Raw genomic sequence first — 22,535 nt, 5'->3', positions numbered from 1 at the left:
TTGGAAGACAGAACAAATGTCCCTGAAAACATCTCAACTTCAAATAAAGGTTATGAAATTAGTTAAAATCTGGTCAGTCATCCAAAACCAATATGCTCTTCCCATTGATATAAAACAACTTTAAAAAAAAAAAATTAGCTGAAGTAGTTTACAAATCTTACACTATCATTTCTGAGAAAAAAAGCTATTGGCCATAATAAACTCCTATATATTTATGTTGAAAATTCATACTAACATTATGCAAGGGCTTAGTATAACTGTTAAGAAATTTATTTTAAGTTGTATTGGTGTTCAAACCTTACCCCATATTTGTCAAATTTTACATAAAGGAAATTTGACAGCCATTATACAATGACTAGTCTTTTTCATCAACTCATACATATCCTTAAATGAGAACTGAGCACATTAACAAGCCTTTGCCAAAGTTAACTCCCAATTCTCAAACACCAAGTTCTAAAAAGGAAACACCAAATCACAGTTATTTTTCAGTCAAAATTAGAAAAAGAAAAAAATGGGCTCAGTCTATTACAGTTAATTTATAAATTGCAAATATTTGGAAATAGAACTGAATAAAAAAAGTGGTGACAGTTTTTGAGTAAAGTTACAGATAAATTATTATTAAAATAAAGGTCTTGACTGTTTATATATGAAACTCCAAATACACTACCTATCCTTCCACTTATAAAACATAAAATTACATTTTTCCCAAAGTTGCAACTTCATTAAATTTTAAAATAACCTTTTCATATTGAGAAATGACTGTTATAAATCTGAAGGGAAAGACTAATAAAATTTTATTATAAGTAAATTCAGTAGAAAGCAGTGTTTTTAAAAAAATAATTAGTGTTAGTTTAGCAAAATTATGTATTCTTATTGAAAAATTTCATCCTAATTTAGCTGTTTCTCACAATATTCCTTCCAATACAGAAATTGTCTGGTACCCTCCCTGGATGATGTCTGCCAGGCTACTGATTCAGCCACCGAGCTTTAAATTAAAGCTCAAGATAAAAATGCATCTATGTAGCAGTGGAAAATACTGTTTTTCTCTTGCATAATACCAAACACCAGTCTAAATCTGCTTTCCCTACAGTATCTTGCATAATAGGTACAGGGTATATATTTGCTCAAAAATTCATTCATTCTTCCTACATACAAATGCAATTTAATATTATAATTCATTAAAGACTAGGAACAAACTAGTTCATTAAGTGATATATGGAAGAATGATATAAAAACATTCATATAGTATATCCATTCATAATCTCCGATATGGGATTAATTACGTGATTCCCCCCACTGGAATCAGAAGCAGGTCAGCAGTGTTTATAGAAAATAAATGCTAAAAGAAATTAAATACTTACCTATTTGGATTCACTAAGATTCCTCATTTTACTTATTTATATTTTGGGCATGAAAAGGCATAAAATAAGGATCATTGTTATTATTGTATAAATATGGTTCTATGTTCCAACCATATGTAACTCAAGATAAAATTTGTCAGACTACTGTGTTTTGAATATCTAATTTTTTAAAAAGAAACTGTTTACTGTAACTTTTAAAACATCATCAAAAGAAACTTACAATGGGCAAAAAAGCATATTCTGTCTTACATAATCCAAAAAAACATAGTTAACACAATTAATTTTGTGATAGATTCAAGGGTTGTTCTGAAATATTCCCATTTTCAGCAAAGTTAACTGAAAAACTGTTACAAGTCTTTGGGAATGTACTGCCAACATTCAGGCAAGAAGTCACATAAGAATCAAAGGGCTGCTGTGGCTGTTCTTGGGAACCAGGCACCTGCATGTAAGCACCTGATGGGGTAATGCTTTGGCCAACTAGCTGCATTTTCAGTTCCCTGGATTCCAGTAGTGGCTTGTTCTCTTCGCCAGTGTCAAGATGAGTTAACTTTTCCATCCACACGCAGGAACTTCTCCTCTGTCTGCCTCTGCATCTCGGAAAAACAGCTCATGGCCTCTTCTAGGACACTGCCTATGCGGTTCCTATCACACACAGCACCCCTGTCAAGCAATCCTGGAATTTCCCTGGGCGCTCCTTCAGATCCCCAAGCACGACTGATGTCAGCGTTAAAGACATTGAGGCCATTTGATAAAACATCATTAATTCAGAAAATTGCATTTTTATTAAGACATGCTTATTCAGGAAAATAACATAAGCATTTCTAAGAACAGCCATATAGAGCACTACTAAGCAGCACTTAAATTAACCAAACAAAAGTAATTCCAAGAAAAATAAAATATCAACATAACACTACCATTCTTCATAGCTTCAATGTATCTGGTTGGGAACACATATTCGGTAACTATATAACTATTAGCCCAGAACAGTGATTTTCAACCCTTTCCTAATAAACAAATAACAACTAGGAGTGTTTAACAAATACCAAAACCTAGGTGGGCTCCAAGGCATTGTAGATTTGTTTTGTTTTGCTTTAAGCGCCCCAGGTGATTTAAATGTACAATTTTGGTTGAGAACCACAGTATCCTTGAATATTTTATTGCTTTGACTTTAAGTCATTTTGGCAGCTGACCCATAATAAATCAATATACAATAATTCTCAGCTGGGAGTTTTATCAAATGCTCCTTTTAGGTTTTAAAAATTCTTTATGGAGCCCTGGCCAGATTGGCTCAGTGGATAGAGCATTGGGCTGGGGATAGAATGGGTCTGAGTTCGATTCTGGTCAAGGGCACATGCTGGGGTTGCAGGCTCGATCCCCAGTGGGGGGTGTGCAGGAGGCAGCCCAATCAATGATTCTCTCTCATCACTGATGTTTCTATCTCTCCCCCTCTTTTCCTCTCTGAAATAAATAAAAGTATATATTTTTTAAAAATTCCTTATGGAAAACCACGTAAAGGATATACACAATCCATGTATATTACTGAATCAGCTATTTACAAACTCTACTCTGTGCAATGTGTTACAAAGTTTGTCTCAAAAAATAGTTTTATGCCGAAACCGGTTTGGCTCAGTGGATAGAGCGTCGGCCTGTGGACTAAAAGGTCCCGGGTTCGATTCCGGTCAAGGGCATGTACCTGGATTGCGGGCGCATCCCCAGTAGGAGATGTGCAGGAGGCAGCTGATCGATGTTTCTCTCTCATCGATGTTTCTAGCTCTCTATCTCTCTCCCTTCCTCTCTGTAAAAAATCAATAAAATATATTTTTTTAAAAAATAGTTTTATGTTTAAGTTTGGGATATGCTATAAATCATCTTCCCCTCTGGAGAGCACATTAATGGCTGATCTGTCTTGCAGTAAAGAAACCTGTTTCACCCAGCCAGTGTGGCTCAGTGGTTGAGTGTTGACCTATAACCAGGAGGTCATGTTCAATTCTCAGTCAAGGCACATGCCTGGGTTGCAGGCTCAATCCCCAACGTGGGGCATGCAGGAGGCAGCCAATCAATGATTCTCTCTAATCACTAATGTTTCTCTCTCTCTCCCTCTCCCTTTCTCTCTGAAATCAATAAAAATATATGGGGGGAAAAAGAAACCTGACCCAGCACTTCTCAATGTACACATAGTGTACAGGCAGAACAGTAGTTTCATAGGATTTCAGTTTAGGATATGCTCCTCTACATATACTGTTTTATCTTGAACTAGGCCAGATCATCTTTGATTTGGGTCTCTTAAAAAAAAAAAAAAGCATCTAATTATATTGAACTCTTCATGTCTTCAGGGAGCTATTTAAAAAATTTTATCTCCTCAGACCACTTGACTACACTATCTAAAATGGCTTTTGCAACCTTTCCTAGTCAATCTTTATCTCTTCTATCCTGTTTATTACTAATTAGAGGCCCGGTGCACGACATTCGTGCACTGGGGGAGAAGGAGGAATCCCTCAGCCCAGCCTGCGCCCTCTCGCAATCTGGGACCACTCAGGAGATATCCACCTGTGGGGAGCGGGTATAAGCCAGCAGTTGGACATCCCCCATGGGGTCCTTAGTGCTGCTGCAGAGGCGGGAGGCTCGCATCACCATCACTGTGCTCACCAGCCATGAGCCCCGCTTCTGGTGAGCAGAGCTCCCACAGGGGGAGTGCAATGACCACCAGAGGGCAGGCTCCCGCATTGAGCGTCTGCCCCCTGGTGGTCAGTGCGCATCATAGCGACCAGTCGTTCCACTGTTTGGTCGAATTGCATATTAGCTTTTTATTATATAGGAGGATAGGATAGTATATATTCCTGCCTGATAGCATGATAAAGCATTTATTGTTTTCCTCAAAAAAAATTAAGTTCCATGAGGGCAGGGGCTTTACATTCACTATTTCATGGGAGGTGCTCAAATATCTACTGAATAAATGAATGCTGGAATCAATCAATCTTGGCCTTATATCTACTTGTACCATAAAGTCTTCTAAAGAATAATCCTATGAAATGCTCTATTGTAACTAATCCTAGATATTTCTGGAAATGTGGTTCAATTTATCTCAGTGACTTTTTGTGAAGATGCAAGAGAAAAACATCAATTCTCAGTATTAAGTGTTTCTCTTAGACAATGAGAACTGCTTAATCCATCATGACACCTCTTTTCAATGCCTAAAAAGTTTTAGCTCCATTCTACCTAGAAAATAAAAACTTCATCAAGTCTGTTGCCAATCTTTCCCAATAACTTCATCGTATTCCTTTTCCCCTAGTTAGTCTATCCCCTTCTTCATGTTTTAAAAAATCTTTTTTATACATAAACTTCAAGTCGGACTTACCTTTCACCAGAGGGTAGTATAGTTAGCTTATTGAAAGAAGCGGAATTTAAAGAATATTAAACTTTCTTTAAGCAGTTTATTCCCATTTTCAATGCTGGGTAAACCTAATTGTATAGGACAGAAAATCAGATAGCTACTTTGATCTGTTACAGATTCTGGCATTGCTTATTTTTCAAAGAAAAATAACATTTAAAAGCTGAATTCAGAAAATGTTCTGAAAATACTTATGCTGGATCCAAGCAGCCTCATAAAAATGACTACCAACAATAAATACTGATAAGCAAAATAATTCCAGATCTTAAAAAACAGGGATTAATTATACATTGGTCAAAACTCATAGTGCTTACAACACCAAGAGTGAACCCTAATGTAAACTATGGACTCCGAGTGACAATGATATATCAATGTAGGTTCACTGACTGCAACAAATGTACCACTCTGGTGATGAATGTTGATCAGGGGTGAGGCTGTGCATGAGTGGAGACAGGAAGTATATGTGAAATCTTTGTACAATCTGCTCAATTTTGCTGTAAACCTAAAACTACTCTAAAAAATAAAATCTATAAAAAAAAAAACAAACACCAAACCAAGGACCATATTCTCACCTTAAATACACATTTATTCTTTTATTGACACTAACATATATCCTACTTTGAGAAAAAGAATTATATTGAAAGCAAAGCTAATGCTTTTGCATATACAAAGTTAATATAGGTAGTCACTTTAGGAAATAAGTTAGAAAAAGCACACTGAAAATAATACTTTGGTGCTTTAAACATTAGAAATTGCCAAAGGATAGCTTCTAAATTTAACGTAACATTATCCAGACATTGTAGCATAGAGAAAACCACATTTAAAGAATACATGCTTTTAAAGTTATCACTTAAATGGAGTAAAAATAAAAGGGCTTATGCTTGCTAACTAATAGAGAACTGTGCTGTGGTTTTTATAACTAATAAGAGTTTTTAAGACCAGACTCCAATGTTCAGAATATGATACCCATTAGCCATGACAGAACTACAAATTTCACAACTGATGTTTAGCTCTGACTTAAAACATCACTGGCTCAACTGAGTTCTCAGCCACAACTGCAGACTGTCATCACTGGGGGAACTTTAAAAATTCTGATGCCTTTATGCTAAGTGAAATAAGTCAGACAGAAAGGGACAAATACTGTATTAATTTCACTTATATGTGGAATTTAAAACGGAACTCATAAAGATAGAGCAGTTGGTGGAAAGAGAATAAAGATGATCAAAGGTGCCGAGACCGGTTTGGCTCAGTGGATAGAGCATCGGCCTGCGGACTGAAGGGTCCCAGGTTCGATTCCGGTCAAGGGCATGTATCTGGGTTGCGGGCACATCCCCAGTGGGGGATGTGCAGGAGGCAGCTGATCGATGTTTCTCTCTCATCGATGTTTCTAACTTTCTGTCTCTCTCCCTTCCTCTCTGTTAAAAAATCAATAAAATATATTTAAAAAAAAAAAAAAAAAAGATGATCAAAGGCTATTAACTTCCAGTTATAAGACAGTAAGCTCTAGGGATGCAATGCACAGCATGGTAACTATAGCTAACAATACTTACTATATTGTATATTTGAAAATAGCTAAGAGAGCAGACTTTAAAGTTCTCAATATACACACACACAAATCATAACTATGTGAACTGATAGATATGTTAACTGACCTTGCTGTGGTAATCATTTCACTATATAAACATTTATCAAATATTCAATGTTATACACCTTAAACTTACACAATGCTTTATTTATTTATATATAATATCACTAAAAAGCTGGGGGGAAGGGGAGAATGCTGATAACTGGGTCAGGTCCAGAAGTTCTTATTTAATTGGTCTGGAGTGGGGTCTGGGCATCCTAAGTTTTAAGTGCTCCCCAGGTGATTCTAATATATAGAGCCAGTTTAAAAACTGCATGGAGTTTGCCTGACTCATCTGCATTTACTAAGATGAAAATAGGCATTTATCATCTGATTACTCTGTCTCAGTGTTTTGTTACCAATGTACTTAGTGAGTCTCCTTAATAGCTACTAAAATACAAACAGATAATAAAAGGCTTAAAGTGGGGATATGGGACTTTCAGCCACTTCATATTCAATCTAGGGAAAAGGTCATGGTATTCCCATAATGGGTTATGGTCTTTTAACGTGAGTCCCCACTGCTTAAATTAATATTAATTTTTTTCCAAGTAATACAATTTCCAATAGGTTAAGAACCCTCACAAATCATAAGAAAAACAAATGTGGCAGCAGGAAAATGTGCAAAGAACATGAATAGACTGTTTACTAAAAGAATACAAATGGCCAAACATGATTTTTCAATTTCACTAGTGATCAAAGAAATACAAATTAACACTAAGATACAATTCTCCCATCAAATCAGCAATTTTTAAAAAACAATATCAAGAATGTAATGCAACAAATACTCAAGCTCCTAGATGGAACAAACTTAAAATATTCTTAAAAAGCAGTTTGACAGTATGTGTCAAGAGCCTTAAAGTGTAAAGTAAAAACTAAAAACAGCCCAAAGAACCATCGTTAGGGAAGCTCTCTTAGTTAGCTAAAGTATTCATTTTTATTTTTTTTAGAGAGAATATTATGTTTTGGTTAAATGCTCAAAATGCAATTAAGAGGAAAGGAAAAGAGATGTATACACAATATGATAATTTTTTGTTACATATTATGGAAAGCAATATACTCAATGTTAACAAAAGCAGGATGAGTGATTTTAATCTTCTACTTCACAGTTTTCTACTTTCAAAAATTTCTACAAAGGATTTACTACTTCAAACATTTCATTTTTAAATTTCCAAGCAAGAGTTAACTAATCAAGCATAAGTCTCCACCTCAGAAAAACTGTGAGGTAAGATACCCTATCATGATGCATTTCAGTGCACAGATGTTTATGGTGAATAATGGGTGGTGAGATCCTGGTTTCAACGGGACTAAGTTGTTCTAACCTGGACACAGATGAGAATTCAGGTGATCTCAGACACTTGTCCTCAGCAGCCTCCCTGACATGCTCCATAACAGACCAATTAGATTTTCTAAATGCAACCCTTCCTACCAAAGTGGGCACGATTTTTGGAACCTCAGTCTGAGCAGGCATTTATATGGTGACTATTAAACCACACAAAAGCAGGTCATTTTAGTCACGACAAGGTGAAGCAACCGTATGGTTTTACTCTAGGGTAGTTATGAAAAACAAGTATTGAAAAAACTTTTCCCCACTGCCATGTACACGGATGCATGTTAGTCTATTCAGAGAATTTCTTGAACTGAATGAAGTCTGATGTCCATTATTCATATTCACTAAAATCAAAATTTCCTGTAAGAGCAGACTTTCCAGATCTAGTCTCAACTTAACACATTTTGTACCGCTCAGGAGTTTTGTCGTGTTTCTCGTGCCATCTGTTAAAGACCGCTCACGAGTGTTCTCGTTTTTCATGCCCATGGAAAAAGGAGCGAATCTAGATACTTATGTAAATTTTATTTGGTCCCTCTTCATAGAGGAAAATGTTTTATGCAGTACCATACGTTAAAAAAGTACTAGGAACTTTAATTGTTTGTTTTCGTAAATAAAAACGTTATAATTATTGAAAAACAACACCTAAAGTGCATTATGATGATTTAAATAACATGCTGTTTGCCCAAAAACGTGCGGTCCCTGGCGTATGTCTTAGAGATTTCTATGCAGTACGCAATGTGTTAAAGTGATTTTACAGAGAGAAACCCACCCCCACCCCAAGAAAAAATGTTCTACTCAAAAAACTGACAGGTGATTAATAGTATAAAAAGATAATCAATAGCCCTAGACGGTTTAGCTCAGTGGATAGAGTGTTGGCCTGCAGACTGAAGGGTCCTGGGTTTGATTCTGGTCAAGGGCACATGCCCAGATTGTGGACTCAATCCCCAGCAGGGAGCATGCAGGAGGTAGCCAGTCAATGATTCTTTCTCATCACTGATACTTCTATCTCTTTCTCCCCCTCCCATCCTCTCTAAAATCAATAAAAATGTATTTTAAAAAAAGATAATCTATAAAAATAAATGAGACATTTGATAACAGCCCTGAACACTCAAGACCATCACATAGTATTTTATATTAATACTAGAGGCCCGAAGCACAAAGATTCATGGAAGAATGGGCCTTCCTTCCCCTGGCTGCCGGCACTGCCTTCGCTCTGGCCCGGAGCCGCCTTTCCGCCTTCCCACACTGCCCAGAGGCCTAGAGCGGCTGGGGTGATGCGGAACACCTGTGTCGTTGCCATGGCAACGATGCAAGTGCCCCGCCCCTGGCCACTTGGCACCTGCGTATGCAAATTAACCCACCACCTTTGTTGGGTTAATTTGCATACTCACTCCTGATTGGCTGGTGGTACATTGCAAAGGTACAGTCAATTTGCATCTTTCTCTTTTATTAGTGTAGATGCACTACAAAATACTCTATTTTTGCTCATTTTCAAGGCCCCCAACTGAAAGAACTGCCAAAATTGTCTTGGTATGATACCTCCAAACAGACTCTTAAAACAGTAATATATTTTTCAAAGATTTCAAAGAAGAGAATGATCTAATATACATGCACAATAAGCTGCCTGCTAGTTAACTGTGAACTAAAAAAGTCTTCATAAACACTGTTGCCCAAATACCAAACTCAATTATTAAGCATTATCATGCACTATATAAGCCTAATCATTATTTATTTTCACTCTTATAAGAAAACACATTAATTGTTAAATTATTTGGCGTAAGAGAACATTTAGCATAATTCCTTCAACATTTAAGCTGCTGCCAAACAACAGCTTCTAAATGAAGCATTTTCTGAATTATTAGATTACCTTGATAAAATATTATAGCAAGAATCTCAGTTTTTACTTTTCCTCTAGGTTTCCATTCTGTGTAACAGCTGAATTCAAATTTCAACATCCCAGAGATTGTTAGGCACATCCAGTTTAAGGTTCACCTAAATGTCCGTGTTATTGCACTCAAGTCAACTCATAATTTATCCCATCTTTGCAATTTACACAACTTTTCAACTGCCCTTGCTATAAGTTTGGGTGTATCCCCCTTCTCCAATCATGTGACTCAAAAACCTGAAGTACAAATTATATCAAAAATGCACAATGTCGCAACTTTTCTGGGATAACAATATGGTCAGTGTAAATGATATGTCAACTTAATATTTAAACTTAGGCTGTTCTAACTTTGCTGCTTTGCATAATTCTAGGAAGACCATTCATATATGTCTTGTGTGAACAGCACCTCCTGAAACTGTGCAAGGCACAGCACAGGCAGTCATATACAGCGACCCTGCACCTTCCCTACCATTTGATTCTCCATGATTACCTTAGAAAACTCTACATATTTTCAAAAGCCACAAACTTACTAAATGGTGTGAAAAACAGAAACTAAATTATAGATCCAGTTAATTTACTTTGAGGTTTTAGTTAGTATACAATTCAGAATAGACTAGAAACAAACCAACGGTGTTTTAGTTTTCAACACTGGTCAAGGTAGTCAAAGAGATATGGAAAATATAAACAAAGCACACCTAACTTATAAGCCAAACAGGGAGAGTCCCCATGAAGACATTTTCTCATGCTACTCTTGCTACCTCTATAATAGTATCTATCTTCAAAGGGAATTTTTTTTTACCCACTTCTTCTACCTTCCCAAAAAAAGGCAAAGTATTGGGGTGGTTACATAAAAATTTGTTTAGTGAGTGAAATTAAGCGCTGTATCAAGAGATCCATCATTATCCTGGTTAACAGATTAGTACAGAACATAAAATGCATGATCAAACAATTTTATAGATATTAAAAGCTTTAAAATTATTAAATGCAAAACTGAAATATACCTAGAACCAGCCTCAGAACTCCAAAGTCTGCTTCGCTCATGCATTCAATGATGAGCTTCAATTAAATCCCTTCCCCATTAATTTTAGCACAAGAACTACCATAGGAATTCAATAGATATTAAAACAGTAAGCATGTCTAGTGACTGTAAAACACTAACATAACATATGAATGTGTTTTATATTATAAATTATATAGCTTTAAAACCAATCATTCTTGTTACTGAGTTTATGTTTGGTTAGCTTTAAAACTAATCATTCTTGTTATTGAGTTTATATAAGTTTAGTTAGCTATTGGTATAATTAACCAATATTTTTTCTTCAAATATTCTTTGTATATCAGCAATATGTTATCTTCATGTGTAAAAACAAAAAAAAAAACACTTTCAGAATAGAAGGAAAAACAGTCACCCATAAAACCAAAATTTCCCCCTTTAATGTAGTAATAAGTAATGCTGCTGTGATCTACTAAGTGCCATGTAATTTACAGAATGTTCCTAATCATAAGTCTCTTTAATAATAAGAATCCACCAATTACTAACAATTCAAACGTCATCTTTCTCCCACTATGAGATAGCAATACTACCTCTGTAGTGCACAGTACCAGATGTGATAATATGGAAAAAGCAGGATGTCAAACATGTAATAAATTAGACCCTTATACCAGCGAGAGCTGAACAAGAAAATTTCTAGCAAACTTTTTAAAGCTTAGGAAGTAAGGGGGAAACTTTGAAAAAAACAACATTCTTTTTGATGAGAGTGACAACTTAGAATAGAAAAATGTGCAACAAGGTATAACTAGCTTATCATGCACTGAATGAGGAAAAGCACATAAAACTACTGTATTAGGAGAAACAGTTATTAGAGAACTTTAACGAACGGTAAGACATGTGATTTCAGACACCATAAGCTTAAGTGCAGTGGCTATATAATAAAGCAAGGTGCCTATTCCTGAGGATAATGTACTTAGTAATAATGCTGAGCAGTGAGTATTAAATCTAAGCAGTGCTAAAAAGGCAATGATGAAAGTTCAGGTAATGTGTTACAGAGAAAGAGACATAAGAAATTCCGTTATCTAAAAATAATCTTGTCCCTATCATTAACCATTTAATTTTTTTTTTTTTTTTTTTTTTTTTTGCTAATGTGCTAAAGTGCACTGGAAACCTCAGAATAGGTTTTTTAAATTGGCCATGTCTTGTTAATACACTGCAGTCTTCAAATTTACACAGAGCTGCAGGTCTCTTGGATTTTTTTCAAGTGTCACTCATTTAACTGAGCCTGAAAGCTGAGAAATGCCATCAGGTGCTCTACAGTCAGTTTAAAAAACATCCTCTACCTGGTATCTCTGCAGTGATTGTCTTGCTGCTCCCTGAAACCTCTTCATCATCATCTGATGAGCTTGTGCTTGAGTCACAAGTCAGGTCACTATCACTGGTACTACTGTCCTGCAACAGGTTGTATTTCTTACGCGCAGCAGCCTCCCGTTTCTGCCTCAGTAGCCTGATTCTCTCCTTTTGCTTTTGGCTCCGGTGACCTTTAACCTTGGTGACTCGGCCATTCTGTTTATCACTAGATTGCCGGTTTTTCTTGGCAGCCATAGTGGACGTTTCACTTTCAGATCGGGACCGTCGAGACTTGCGCCCAACTGTGGCACCAGACACGCCGGAAGGGTCTCCTTCTACAGCTGTTTCTGCCTGGGAGGGTTCATTCTCTTCTGCAGAAGACAATGTATCTGAATCAGCCAGGTGACCACTAGAGGAAGGGGAAAGCATGCAGTGGTTAGAGGAGTCACTCTCATAAACTCGGCCAGCTGTCGGCTTGTCACTCTCTGTGGATGCTAACTGAGACTCAGAAGAGTCCCTTCTCAGTTCCATCAACAAGCAAGGCATTGAAGAAAGAACTGCAGAATCCACTACACCATCTTTCTGAATTTGAGATTCCAGTTCTACAGATCCATCTTCCTCCTTAGTTGTCTCTTGTTTGGATGTTTTTGGTGGGACTTCAGACTCAAGTTCTTCGACTTTTCCCACTGCCTCCTCCATCTTCATTTCAAACTTTTGAGTTAATCATGGAGCAGGGTCAAGGAAACTATGTCAAAGATGCAACAGGAAAGCAACCTGGGCAAAAACACACAAAATCAACAAACAGAAATGGCAAATTATTTAATTAACACAATATGCCTACCTTTCTAAGTGGGTAGCAAAAGTTATCATTATACAGGCTTTTAAAATATATATGCCTTCATATATTCATCAATGGTCAAATTCAAAAGACTCAGAACTATCAAAATACTAGCATACACAGCTACCAAAAATGACACAATTTAATCCTCTATTCCTGAACTTGAATGGACAGCAAACAATCAAACAAGGATTTTCAACTCTAAAACTTAATTTCATGTGTTTAAGAAAGAGATTCTCAAAATTATGATATAGTTAATATGTACATTTTGGGTTTAATACAAATGAAAAAGAATGCTTAAAAACTGGTCTAGAACAAGTTAAATGAAATGATTACTTTTACACTCAAATCATCAAAGAAAGGCAAAGGGGAAATTACAGTAGAGTAGCATTCAATGTACCCTTATATTAAAAAAAACACACACACACAAAAAAAACCTTCAACTAGGTGCATTTGGCAAATGCGCAAAGTAATTATATGCATTGAACCCTGTCTGCCATCCCTCCCAACAGAAGTTGCTCTAGAGGGCATTAAGATGAAAGGCCTGGCTCTGCTTTTCTTCAGTACTCCTCGTTCCCACAGTACTATCATGCTGAATATGAGTTTAGTGTTTAAACATGTTTTATTTAACTACTTTGTGAACCCAGAAAACCTAATACACTCTATTCCAAGAATGATTTAAAGGGTTTAAGAGAAAATACCCTACACACATTTTCCACCTTATATGCTAACTTTAGAACCTAACATTCTTACCCTATTCACTGTGTGTGCTACAATTCCACTTAATCATGGAGAAACAGGACATAATCTTTAGCCACCAGAGTTGGAACCTATACAGTGCAAACTTCATTAACTGACAGTTTTTAAGAGGATGCTAAAAATGTGCAAAGCAAGTACAGTGGGGCCTTGACTTACGTGTGTCCCAACTAACGAGTTTTTCGAGATACGAGCCGTCTCTCGGCCGATTTTTTGCTTTGAGTTGCAAGCTAAAATTCAGGTTACGAGCCAGCTTCAGATACCCCACCGCTAGTTGGCGCAGCGAACGTCACAGTGAACCACCACCACATCAGCCCAGTATCACGTGTCTCACCGTTCACTTTAAGATTTGACATACAAGTAATTTGAGTTATGAGCTCCGTCATGGAACGAATTAAACTCATAAGTCAAGGTCCCATTGTAAATACCTCACCCTGTAATATGTGATGTTAAAGAAGGCAATTATCATAATGTCCCATAGGTCACAGACAAAATATTAAGCTAGATGGTATGCTAGTCAGGTACAATGAAACATCATCAGCCCTGGCCGGGTAGTTCAGTTGGTTAGAGCATCGTCCCGTTATGCCAAGGTTGCAGGGTCCATCCCTAGTCAGGGCAAATACAAGAATCAACCAAAGAATGCATAACTAAGTGGAACAACAAATCAATGTGTCTGTCTGTCTGTCTCTCTCTCTCTCAAATTAATCAGTAAAAAGACATCTCCATCATTTGACTCCAGGTTACTTGACAGTTAAAATATATAGTAGACAGCAACTAGAAAATATCTAAAACACCTTTTATTAATCTAACATGCCAAGCCTACTTTTTGCTTAGTATAAACACAAATTTTCTATATACTTGGGTGTTTTTTTTTTGTTTTTGTTTTTAATGTACTTTTATTAATTTCAGAGAGGAAGGGAGAGATAGAAACATCAATGATAAGAATCATGGATCGGTTGCCTCCTGCATGCCCCACACTGGGGATCAAACCCGCAACCCCGGCATGTGTCCTGACCGGGAATTGAACCGCGACCTACTGGTTCCTAGGTCAATGCTCAACCACTGAGCCACACCAGCTGGGCTACACCTGGGTTTTTTGTTTGTTTGTTTTTCATGGCCCTCATCTGAGCTACTGATAAAATAGGCATTTGAAGGAAGTTTCCTTAATTAGTTCATGAAAATAAATGTCCCTAGTGTCTATGAATGTTTTGATTAATTTAAAACAACCCAATGTGTAGCCTATTTCATAAGCATATTTGCATCACCACTAATCCTATATAATAAAAGGCTAATATGCAAATCAACCGAACGGTGGAACAACCGGTCGTTATGACACACACTGACCACCGGGGGCAGACGCTCAATACCGGAGCTACCTCCTGGTGGTCAGTGCACTCCCACAGGGGCAGAGCTACTCAGCCAGAAGCCAGGCTCACGGCTGGCGAGCGCAGCAGCGGTGGTGGGAGCCTCTCCCGCCTCCATGGCAGTGCTAAGGAGCAGTGAGCCGAGAGGTAAGGAGCAGTGAGCAGGCGGGTAATAAGGAGCGAGGGGTCCTGGATTGTGAAAGGGTGCAGGCAGGGCTAAGGGACACACACACACACACACACACACACACACATACATACACATACACCCAGTGCACAAATGTTATGCACTGGGCCTCTAGTTATATTATCATCCCCCTCTCACCTCCCTAGAACCCTACATTAATGATTATTCCTTGGCATTCATCAACATCTCACACTCAACTAGATATCCATCCATCCATTCATCTCTTCTTTCATTTTTTAAAATCCTCCTCTGCATATCTTCTCAACCTCTTATTGCACCCTTCAGGTACCACTTTTCTTTCAAAGCCCTTATTAAGAGAGCTGTCTAAACACCCTCCTTCTATTTGTTTACCTCTCAGATTCCCGCTCCAACCCAGTCCCATCTGATATCTTCTTCTATAAAACTAGTAGAACAGTTCTTGCCAGGGTCATTAAAAAACCCGTATCTCTAAATCCAACAAACAGTTTGGCCCTCATCCTAATGTCTAACCAGCCGTGGGCAAACTACGGCCCGCGGGCCGGATCCGGCCTGTTTGAAATGAATAAAACTATTGAAATAAAAGACCGTACCCTTTTATGTAATGATGTTTACTTTGAATTTATATTAGTTCACACAAACACTCCATCCATGCTTTTGTTCCGGCCCTCCGGTCCAGTTTAAGAACCCATTGTGGCCCTCGAGTCAAAAAGTTTGCCCACCTATCCTATGCCTAACCCACTCCCTCTCCTTAAACTGTCTTTGTCTCCCAGGTCTCCTACTCTTCTTGCTATACCTTCTCAGCCTACTTTATAGGCTTAATTTCCTCTACCAAATCTCAGTAGTTAGTCCTAGTGCTACGTCCTTTACTCACCCACTCAAGTGACCTCTTCTACACCTAGTTTCCAATACCATCCCTATATTAGTAATTTGTTACTCCATCTCAGGCCTTCTCTGAGCTCTATACAAGTCCACCAAATAAGCCACCTGACATCTCCATTTCACAAGAGCACCACAATCTCATGTCCAAAACCAAATTAGTCATCTAAAGCCTCTGTAGCTCAGTAAATAGCACCACTATTATCTCAACTGCTCTTGTCAAAAACCCAACCATTATTTTTGATAATGCTTTCTCCTTTACTCACTGTATCCCATCACTCACTAATTTCTATTAATCCCACCTCCTTAAATTTCTAGCCTGTCCACTATAATTCATCTCCATTGTCAATCACTCTGAGCACAACCTCTGCCATTTATTTTCCAGTAGTATGACTGACAATCATCTCCTGTGTCTCTGTATTGTCTTGGTATGACCTGTTTTCCTTACAGCAGGCAGAACAATATTTTCACAAGGTAAATGTGACATGTTAATATGAAAAAGCATTTTTTTTTAAATTACACATAAATAGAAAGTATTTTTTAAATACCATATAAGATTAAGATGGGGATGACCAAGCGGAAAGTAGTTAAAGGCAACTTGAGCTGTATCTTAAAAAGGGTTACATGCAATAATTTTTAAAACCAGCTAATTCTGGACAATCAAAATAGAGTTGTTGTTTTTTCCAGTCCTTGTACTTGATTTAAAAAACTAAGATGAGGACAGGTAGAAGAGTTAAATCACAGAAAGAAAGGAATATACTGCTCTACTCCGAGGAGACAGGGAAGTGGGAAGTATAAGGCTGAAAGAGGCTACTGTGAAAATCTGGAGGGAGGTTGTTTCATGTCAAACCTCATTCTTGGTCAACAAAGCTTAATACAAGGTGAAACAGAAGGCAGGTTTGGGAGTTTGTGAAAAATGGAACATTTGTCACAGAAAATCTGACAGAGAATAAAACACAGACAAAAAAGAACAAATCACGATACTCAATTTCCAAACTACAAATGGACCATTTCGCAAACTAAAGGGGCTGCGGGAGGAGAGAAGAGATTGCTCTCCCCTGCTCAAAATCTCTGCCACTTCTCCACTTTCACCTAGGCCCACTCGCACCCTACCTCTCTCCAGCTACAAAGAATGTCACATAAATAGTTTTTTCAGATCTCTGATCTTTCACAATTATATTTGTGCCTGCTTTCTTGCCAGTACTCATTACAAATATCAGAATAAATATTACTTCCTTGGGGCAGCCTTTGGTACTTTACAGACTAATAAAATCCCCATAATAAACATTTTACACAGCTACTTTCCTTCGAAACACTTTGCATAACTGTAGTTAAGTAACTGTTTAATGCCCATCCCCCACACATAAGGACATAAAAAGTTTTAAAGGAAATTTATATAACTAACCCCCCCACCCCAGCTGATTTAACACAATGATTAACAGGCAAAAACATACCTTAAGGCAAAAATAATTATAAAGACAAAAGGTGTCTTTCTAATCTTGCATGCCTAATGATGACAAGCCTAATGGGACTCTGTAGGAGTTTTTTTCTGTGGCAGTAGACAGCAAGATCACCAGTTAAAAGAGAAGATAAATGAGGTGGTGTTGAGGCTGATCAGAGGACCAGGTGTGAAACAGTAGTGAGAAAATAAAGCAACTGGAAGTATGTTATTTCCAAACAATAAAAGCCCCCATATTAAGGGTTGTAGTCATGAACTTAAGAGTGAGACTGGTAACCATGGGTGTTTTTCTCTTCTTTCAAGTTCAGCTGTGTAAATCCAAGGGCAGAGGAGGTAGAAACTGGATTTAACCAGAACTGTAGTTTTGCCAAGCTAGTAAAACAAAGCAAGAAAGAAGCAAGGAAATGTGTGTGCAAGGAAATGATTTTAATGATCATATCAAGAAGGTACAAGTCTGTGAAAGCTGTGGTAGGAACAATGAAACAGAAAATCCAGTGCAGTCAGGGTACTATAGAGTGAGCTAGAAAGATGGTGGAAATCCAAGAGCACAGTGAATGAAATTGAGACGAGAAGCGTTGCAGTTATTGGTAACCTGCAAGATCTCGAAATAGTGTTAAAGTGGTGCCCTGAATAACTGACTGTCTGCAATGAAAGAAGTGTAAAAATTAGAGTAAAGTTAGAAATTTACAGCCATTTAGTATTGTCATGACATCCAAAGAGCATTTCAATTTTCTAGTAATTGATTTTGACTGTACTTAAAAAAAAAAACTAATAATAATGGATTAAAAATAAATATACTGCTCCTTCACAACAGATAGTTCGAGAAGTATTGGTTAAAGTATGACTATGGAAGTACTTTGGCTAAGGTAAGGTGGAAAGTAAAATCATTATGGGAAAGTTCACAGAATGAATGGACAGTGTCAGAAGGATTATCTATGTGTATATTAAAGTCACACAGATTTAAAAGTAATATGGACAAAATAACACTAAACAAGGAACAAAAATCACAATACAAAAGGGTCAGTGGTAAAAAGAAGACAGCAATATGGGGAAAAATGAAAGAGAACAATTATCTGAAAGGTGGCAATGATGAACAAGAAATCATTTACCCATCCTTCTTCAGGCCAGAGGGGAAGGGGAGTGACTATCAACTAAGAATTCTATATCCAACAAAACTACTCTTTCAAAATGAAGGAGGGGAAAACAACAAAGAAAATTCCCCAGCTAAACAAAGACTAACAGATTTAATTGGTAGCAGACCTGCTTTAGAAGAATTAGTAAAAGAAAAACTATCTAAACTGAAAGAAAATGACACCATACTGTGACTCAAACTCATAAAAAAACTGCAGTAACAAAAAGTGGTAAATGTGTACATTAACATAAAGACTCTACAAATAATATTTTTCTTATCTTTTTAAAAGCTTTGTACAAAGCAATATGTATAACACTGTATTGCTAGGTTTATAATATACATAGATGTTACCTATCTATATATATAAAAAAAGCCTTCTATATATATAAAAACCTAAGCGACCACTATGACCAGCAGGCAGAACGACGGGTTGACAGGTTGCTATGACACTCACTGACCACCAGGGGGCAGACGCTCAATGCAGGAGCTGCCCCCTGGTGGTCAGTGTGTTCCCACAGCCAACCTCCCAAGGCTGGCCAACCTCCCGCAGTCCCTACCCCCGGCTGGCCGGCCCCTATTGCAATGGACTGGGCAAGACGGCCCTGATCGCCGGTCAAGCCGAGGGACCCCACCCATGTATGAATTCATGCACTGGGCCTCTAGTATTAAAATAACAGCATAAAAGGAGGTCAAGTTCTCCCATACTGGTGCAATGTTTCTATATTTTATTGGAATTAAGTATTAATTTGAAGAAGACTGTGATAACTAAAGGTACAGATGAAATCCCTAAAGCAACCACTAAGAAAATAACTCAAAAATATCATTTGACCCTCCACCCCAAAGACAGTCAAGAAGATATGGAGGAAAAACAAAAAAGAGACATTAGATGCCCTGACTGGTGTGGCTCAGCAGACTGAACTTCATCCCATGCACAGAAAGATTGCCAGTTCTATTCTCGGTCAAGGCACAAATGCTGGGTGTGGACTTAATCCCCAGTGGGGGAATGCAGGAGGCAGTCATTCAATGTTTCTCTCTCATCAAGGTCTGTCTTTCTCTCTCTCACTCCATCTCCCTCTCCCTTCCCCTCCCCTGTGCTTTCTCTAAACTCAATAAAAACAAACAGACATGTACAGAAGGAAGACAATGTGAAGAAACATAAGGAGAATGCCATGTGAGGACACAGGTTGGAGTGATATCCTATATGATAAAAGGGTAATATGCAAATTGACCCTAACAGCAGAATGACTGGGAACAACCGGTCGCAATGACGCGCACTGACCACCATGGGGCAGACACTCAATGCAGGAGCTGTCCCCTGGTGGTCAGTGCACTTCCACAGGGGGAGCTCCATTCAGTCACAAGCCAGGCTGATGGCTGCGAGTGCAGCGGCAGTGGCGGAAGACTCTCCCGCCTCCTCAGCAGTGCTAAGCATGTACAACTGCAGCTTAGGCTGGGGAGCAGGCCTATGCTGTCAGTCAGACATATCCCGGGGGCTCCTGGGCTGCCCAAGGGATGTCTGACTGTCTGATCCCCCAGGGAGCAGGCCTAAGCTGGCAAGTGGAAATCCTCCGAGGAGTCCCAGACTGCGACAGGGCGCAGGCCAGACTGAGGGACATCCCCCCATCCCCCGAGTGCACGAATTTTTGTGCACCGGGCCTCTAGTCCTATCTAATATAAGACAAACATGGTAATTAACCATACCTCCGACACGCTTCCCATTGGCTAATCAGGGCAATATGCAAATTAACTGCCAACCAAGATGGTGGCCGGCAGCCAGGCAGCTGAAGCGAACAGGAGGCTTGCTTGCTCCAGTGATGGAGGAAGCCAAGGTTCCCCACCTGCCACCACCCAGCTTTGAGCTGCACTCTAAGCAACTATGTTGCAATTATAGAAGCTAAACAATCCCCAGAAACCTGCTTTCAGCCAGTCGGGCCTCAGAGCTGGAGTTGCAACAGTGTTTCAATTATAGAAGCTAAACAAAGCCCAGATACCTGCTTTCAGCAGCCAAGGTCTCAGAGCTGGAGCCAAGCCTCAGAGCTAAAGCTGGCTCTCAGCTCCAGTGACAGCTATAGAAGGTAAATAAATCCCAGAATGAATAAAAAAAAAAAAGAAAAAAAGGCGAGGTTGGGAGCTTCAGTCGCCCACCAGCCTGAAAATGGCCCTCAGCCCCTCACCCAGACTAGCCAGGCACCCCAGTGGGGACCCCCACCCTGAAGGGGGTGTGACCAGCTGTAAACAGCCATCATCCCCTCATCCAGGCTGGCCAGGCACCCAAGCGGGACCCACACCCTGATCCGGGACACCCTTCAGGGCAAACCAGCCCGCCCCCACCTGTGCACCAGGCCTCTATCCTATATAGTAAAAGGGTAATATGCAAACAGCAGAAAGACTGGGAATGACTGGTCACTATGACACATACTGACCACCAGGGGGCAGACGCTCAATGCAGGAGCTGCCCGCTGGTGGTCAGGGCACTCTCACATGGGAGGAGCTCTGCTCAGCCACAAGCCAGGCTGATGGCTGCCAGTACAGCGGTGATGGTGGGAGCCTCTCCTGCCTCCTTAGCAGCGCTAAGGATGTCCAACTGCAGTTTAGGCCTACTCCCCGCTGGCAAGTGGACATCCCCCGAGGTCTGCCGAGCTGCCAGAGGGATGTCTGATTGCCATCTTAGGCCCAAACCCCCGGGGAGTGGGCCTAAGCCAGCAGGTGGTCATCCCCTGAGGGGTCCCAGACTGCGAGAGGGCACAGGCCGGGCTGAGGGACACCCCCCTGCACTCCGAATGCACAAATTTTTGTGCACCGGGCCTGTAGTCTATAATAATAAAAGCTCAATATGCTAATTAGACTGAACAGCCGAATGACCTTCCAGATGTCCTTCTGGACGAAGCCAGGGCTTCAAGGGCTGCGAGGACCAAGCCCCTTACACAAGTTTTGTGCTTCAGGCCTACAGTGTATCTATAAGCCAATGAATACTTGAGGCTACCAGAAGTTAGGAGAGAGGCATGGAACAAACTAGTGCCTTCAGAGGGAGTATGGCCCTGCCAACACATTTATTTTGGAGTGCTGGCCTCCAGAATTGTAAGACAATGCATTTTTATTGTTTTTAAGCCTCCCAGTATACAGTCCTCTGTTACAGAAGCCCTAGGAAACTAATATAAGCATCTTTTCAGAAAAAAAAACCTCAATGCAAACATCTTTTTTTAAAAAAAAAAAAAGAGAGACATTAGATTTAAAAAAGAGAGATTAGAAAATAAATAGCAAAATGGCAATGTAAATCCAACCTTCGTAATAATTACATAAATATGAGTAGCCTAAACACTCCAATCAAAAGGGAGAGATCGTCAGGCTACATAAATAAGATCCAATTCTACAATAGACATAACTTAAATTCAAAGATATACTAGACAAAAAACTTAAATAATAAATAAGCAAACAAACAAAAAAGATACACTAGACTGAAATAATGGAAAAACATACTACGCAAAGAGCAACTATGGTAGAGCAGAAATGTCTATATCAACATCAGACAATATTACTAGATACAAAGACGGACGCTTCATAATGATACAAGATTTAATATATAAGAAAATAAAATAATTATACATGTATACATATAAAAATATATGCACTTAACAGGTTCACAATACATGAACCAAAAACTAACAGAATAAAAAAGACAGAGCTAATTCAACACTAATATATTTCAATTCCTCATTCTAAGTAGATAAAACTAGAGGGAAAATCAGCAAGAATATAGAATACTTGAACATTATCAACCAACTCAACCCATACAAATTATATATCAAACACATCATTCCTTGGATAGTTACTGACATATAAAACTGAAATACAGATTTGGACATTATCAATAAAAATAGAGATGGTAGCTGAATAAAATAGTTCACCCAGAGGAAAAAGCATCAAATGAACAGAGAAAAGACTTTAAAATAAAATAAAAAATTTAAAAAACAAATGAGTTGCTTTATTGTATAAAATAGTAGGTAAGAATTATCTTATC

The 22,535-nt window shown here is 38.6% G+C and overlaps 1 protein-coding gene across 4 annotated transcripts in view; it reads right to left on the bottom strand.

The window, feature by feature from the left end:
- Positions 1-22,535, bottom strand: part of ARK2N (arkadia (RNF111) N-terminal like PKA signaling regulator 2N) — a 79,580-nt gene that overhangs the window by 36,596 nt on the left and 20,449 nt on the right. For 3 of the 4 annotated variants that reach the window (XM_059707219.1, XM_059707217.1, XM_059707220.1), the window contains exon 2: positions 11,920-12,700. In XM_059707219.1, coding sequence (XP_059563202.1) covers positions 11,920-12,631 — 712 coding nt within the window. In that variant the 5' untranslated portion in view covers positions 12,632-12,700. Of the gene's footprint in view, positions 1-11,919; positions 12,701-13,953; positions 14,127-22,535 lie in introns of all 4 variants that reach the window. The other variant, XM_059707218.1, reaches the window with a different exon arrangement.

Source organism: Myotis daubentonii, chromosome 8 (genome assembly GCF_963259705.1).
Source record: "Myotis daubentonii chromosome 8, mMyoDau2.1, whole genome shotgun sequence".
Lineage (NCBI taxonomy): Eukaryota > Metazoa > Chordata > Mammalia > Chiroptera > Vespertilionidae > Myotis > Myotis daubentonii.
The sequence above is the reverse complement of the archived record's forward strand: the minus strand, read 5'-3'. Positions and strand labels throughout refer to the sequence as shown.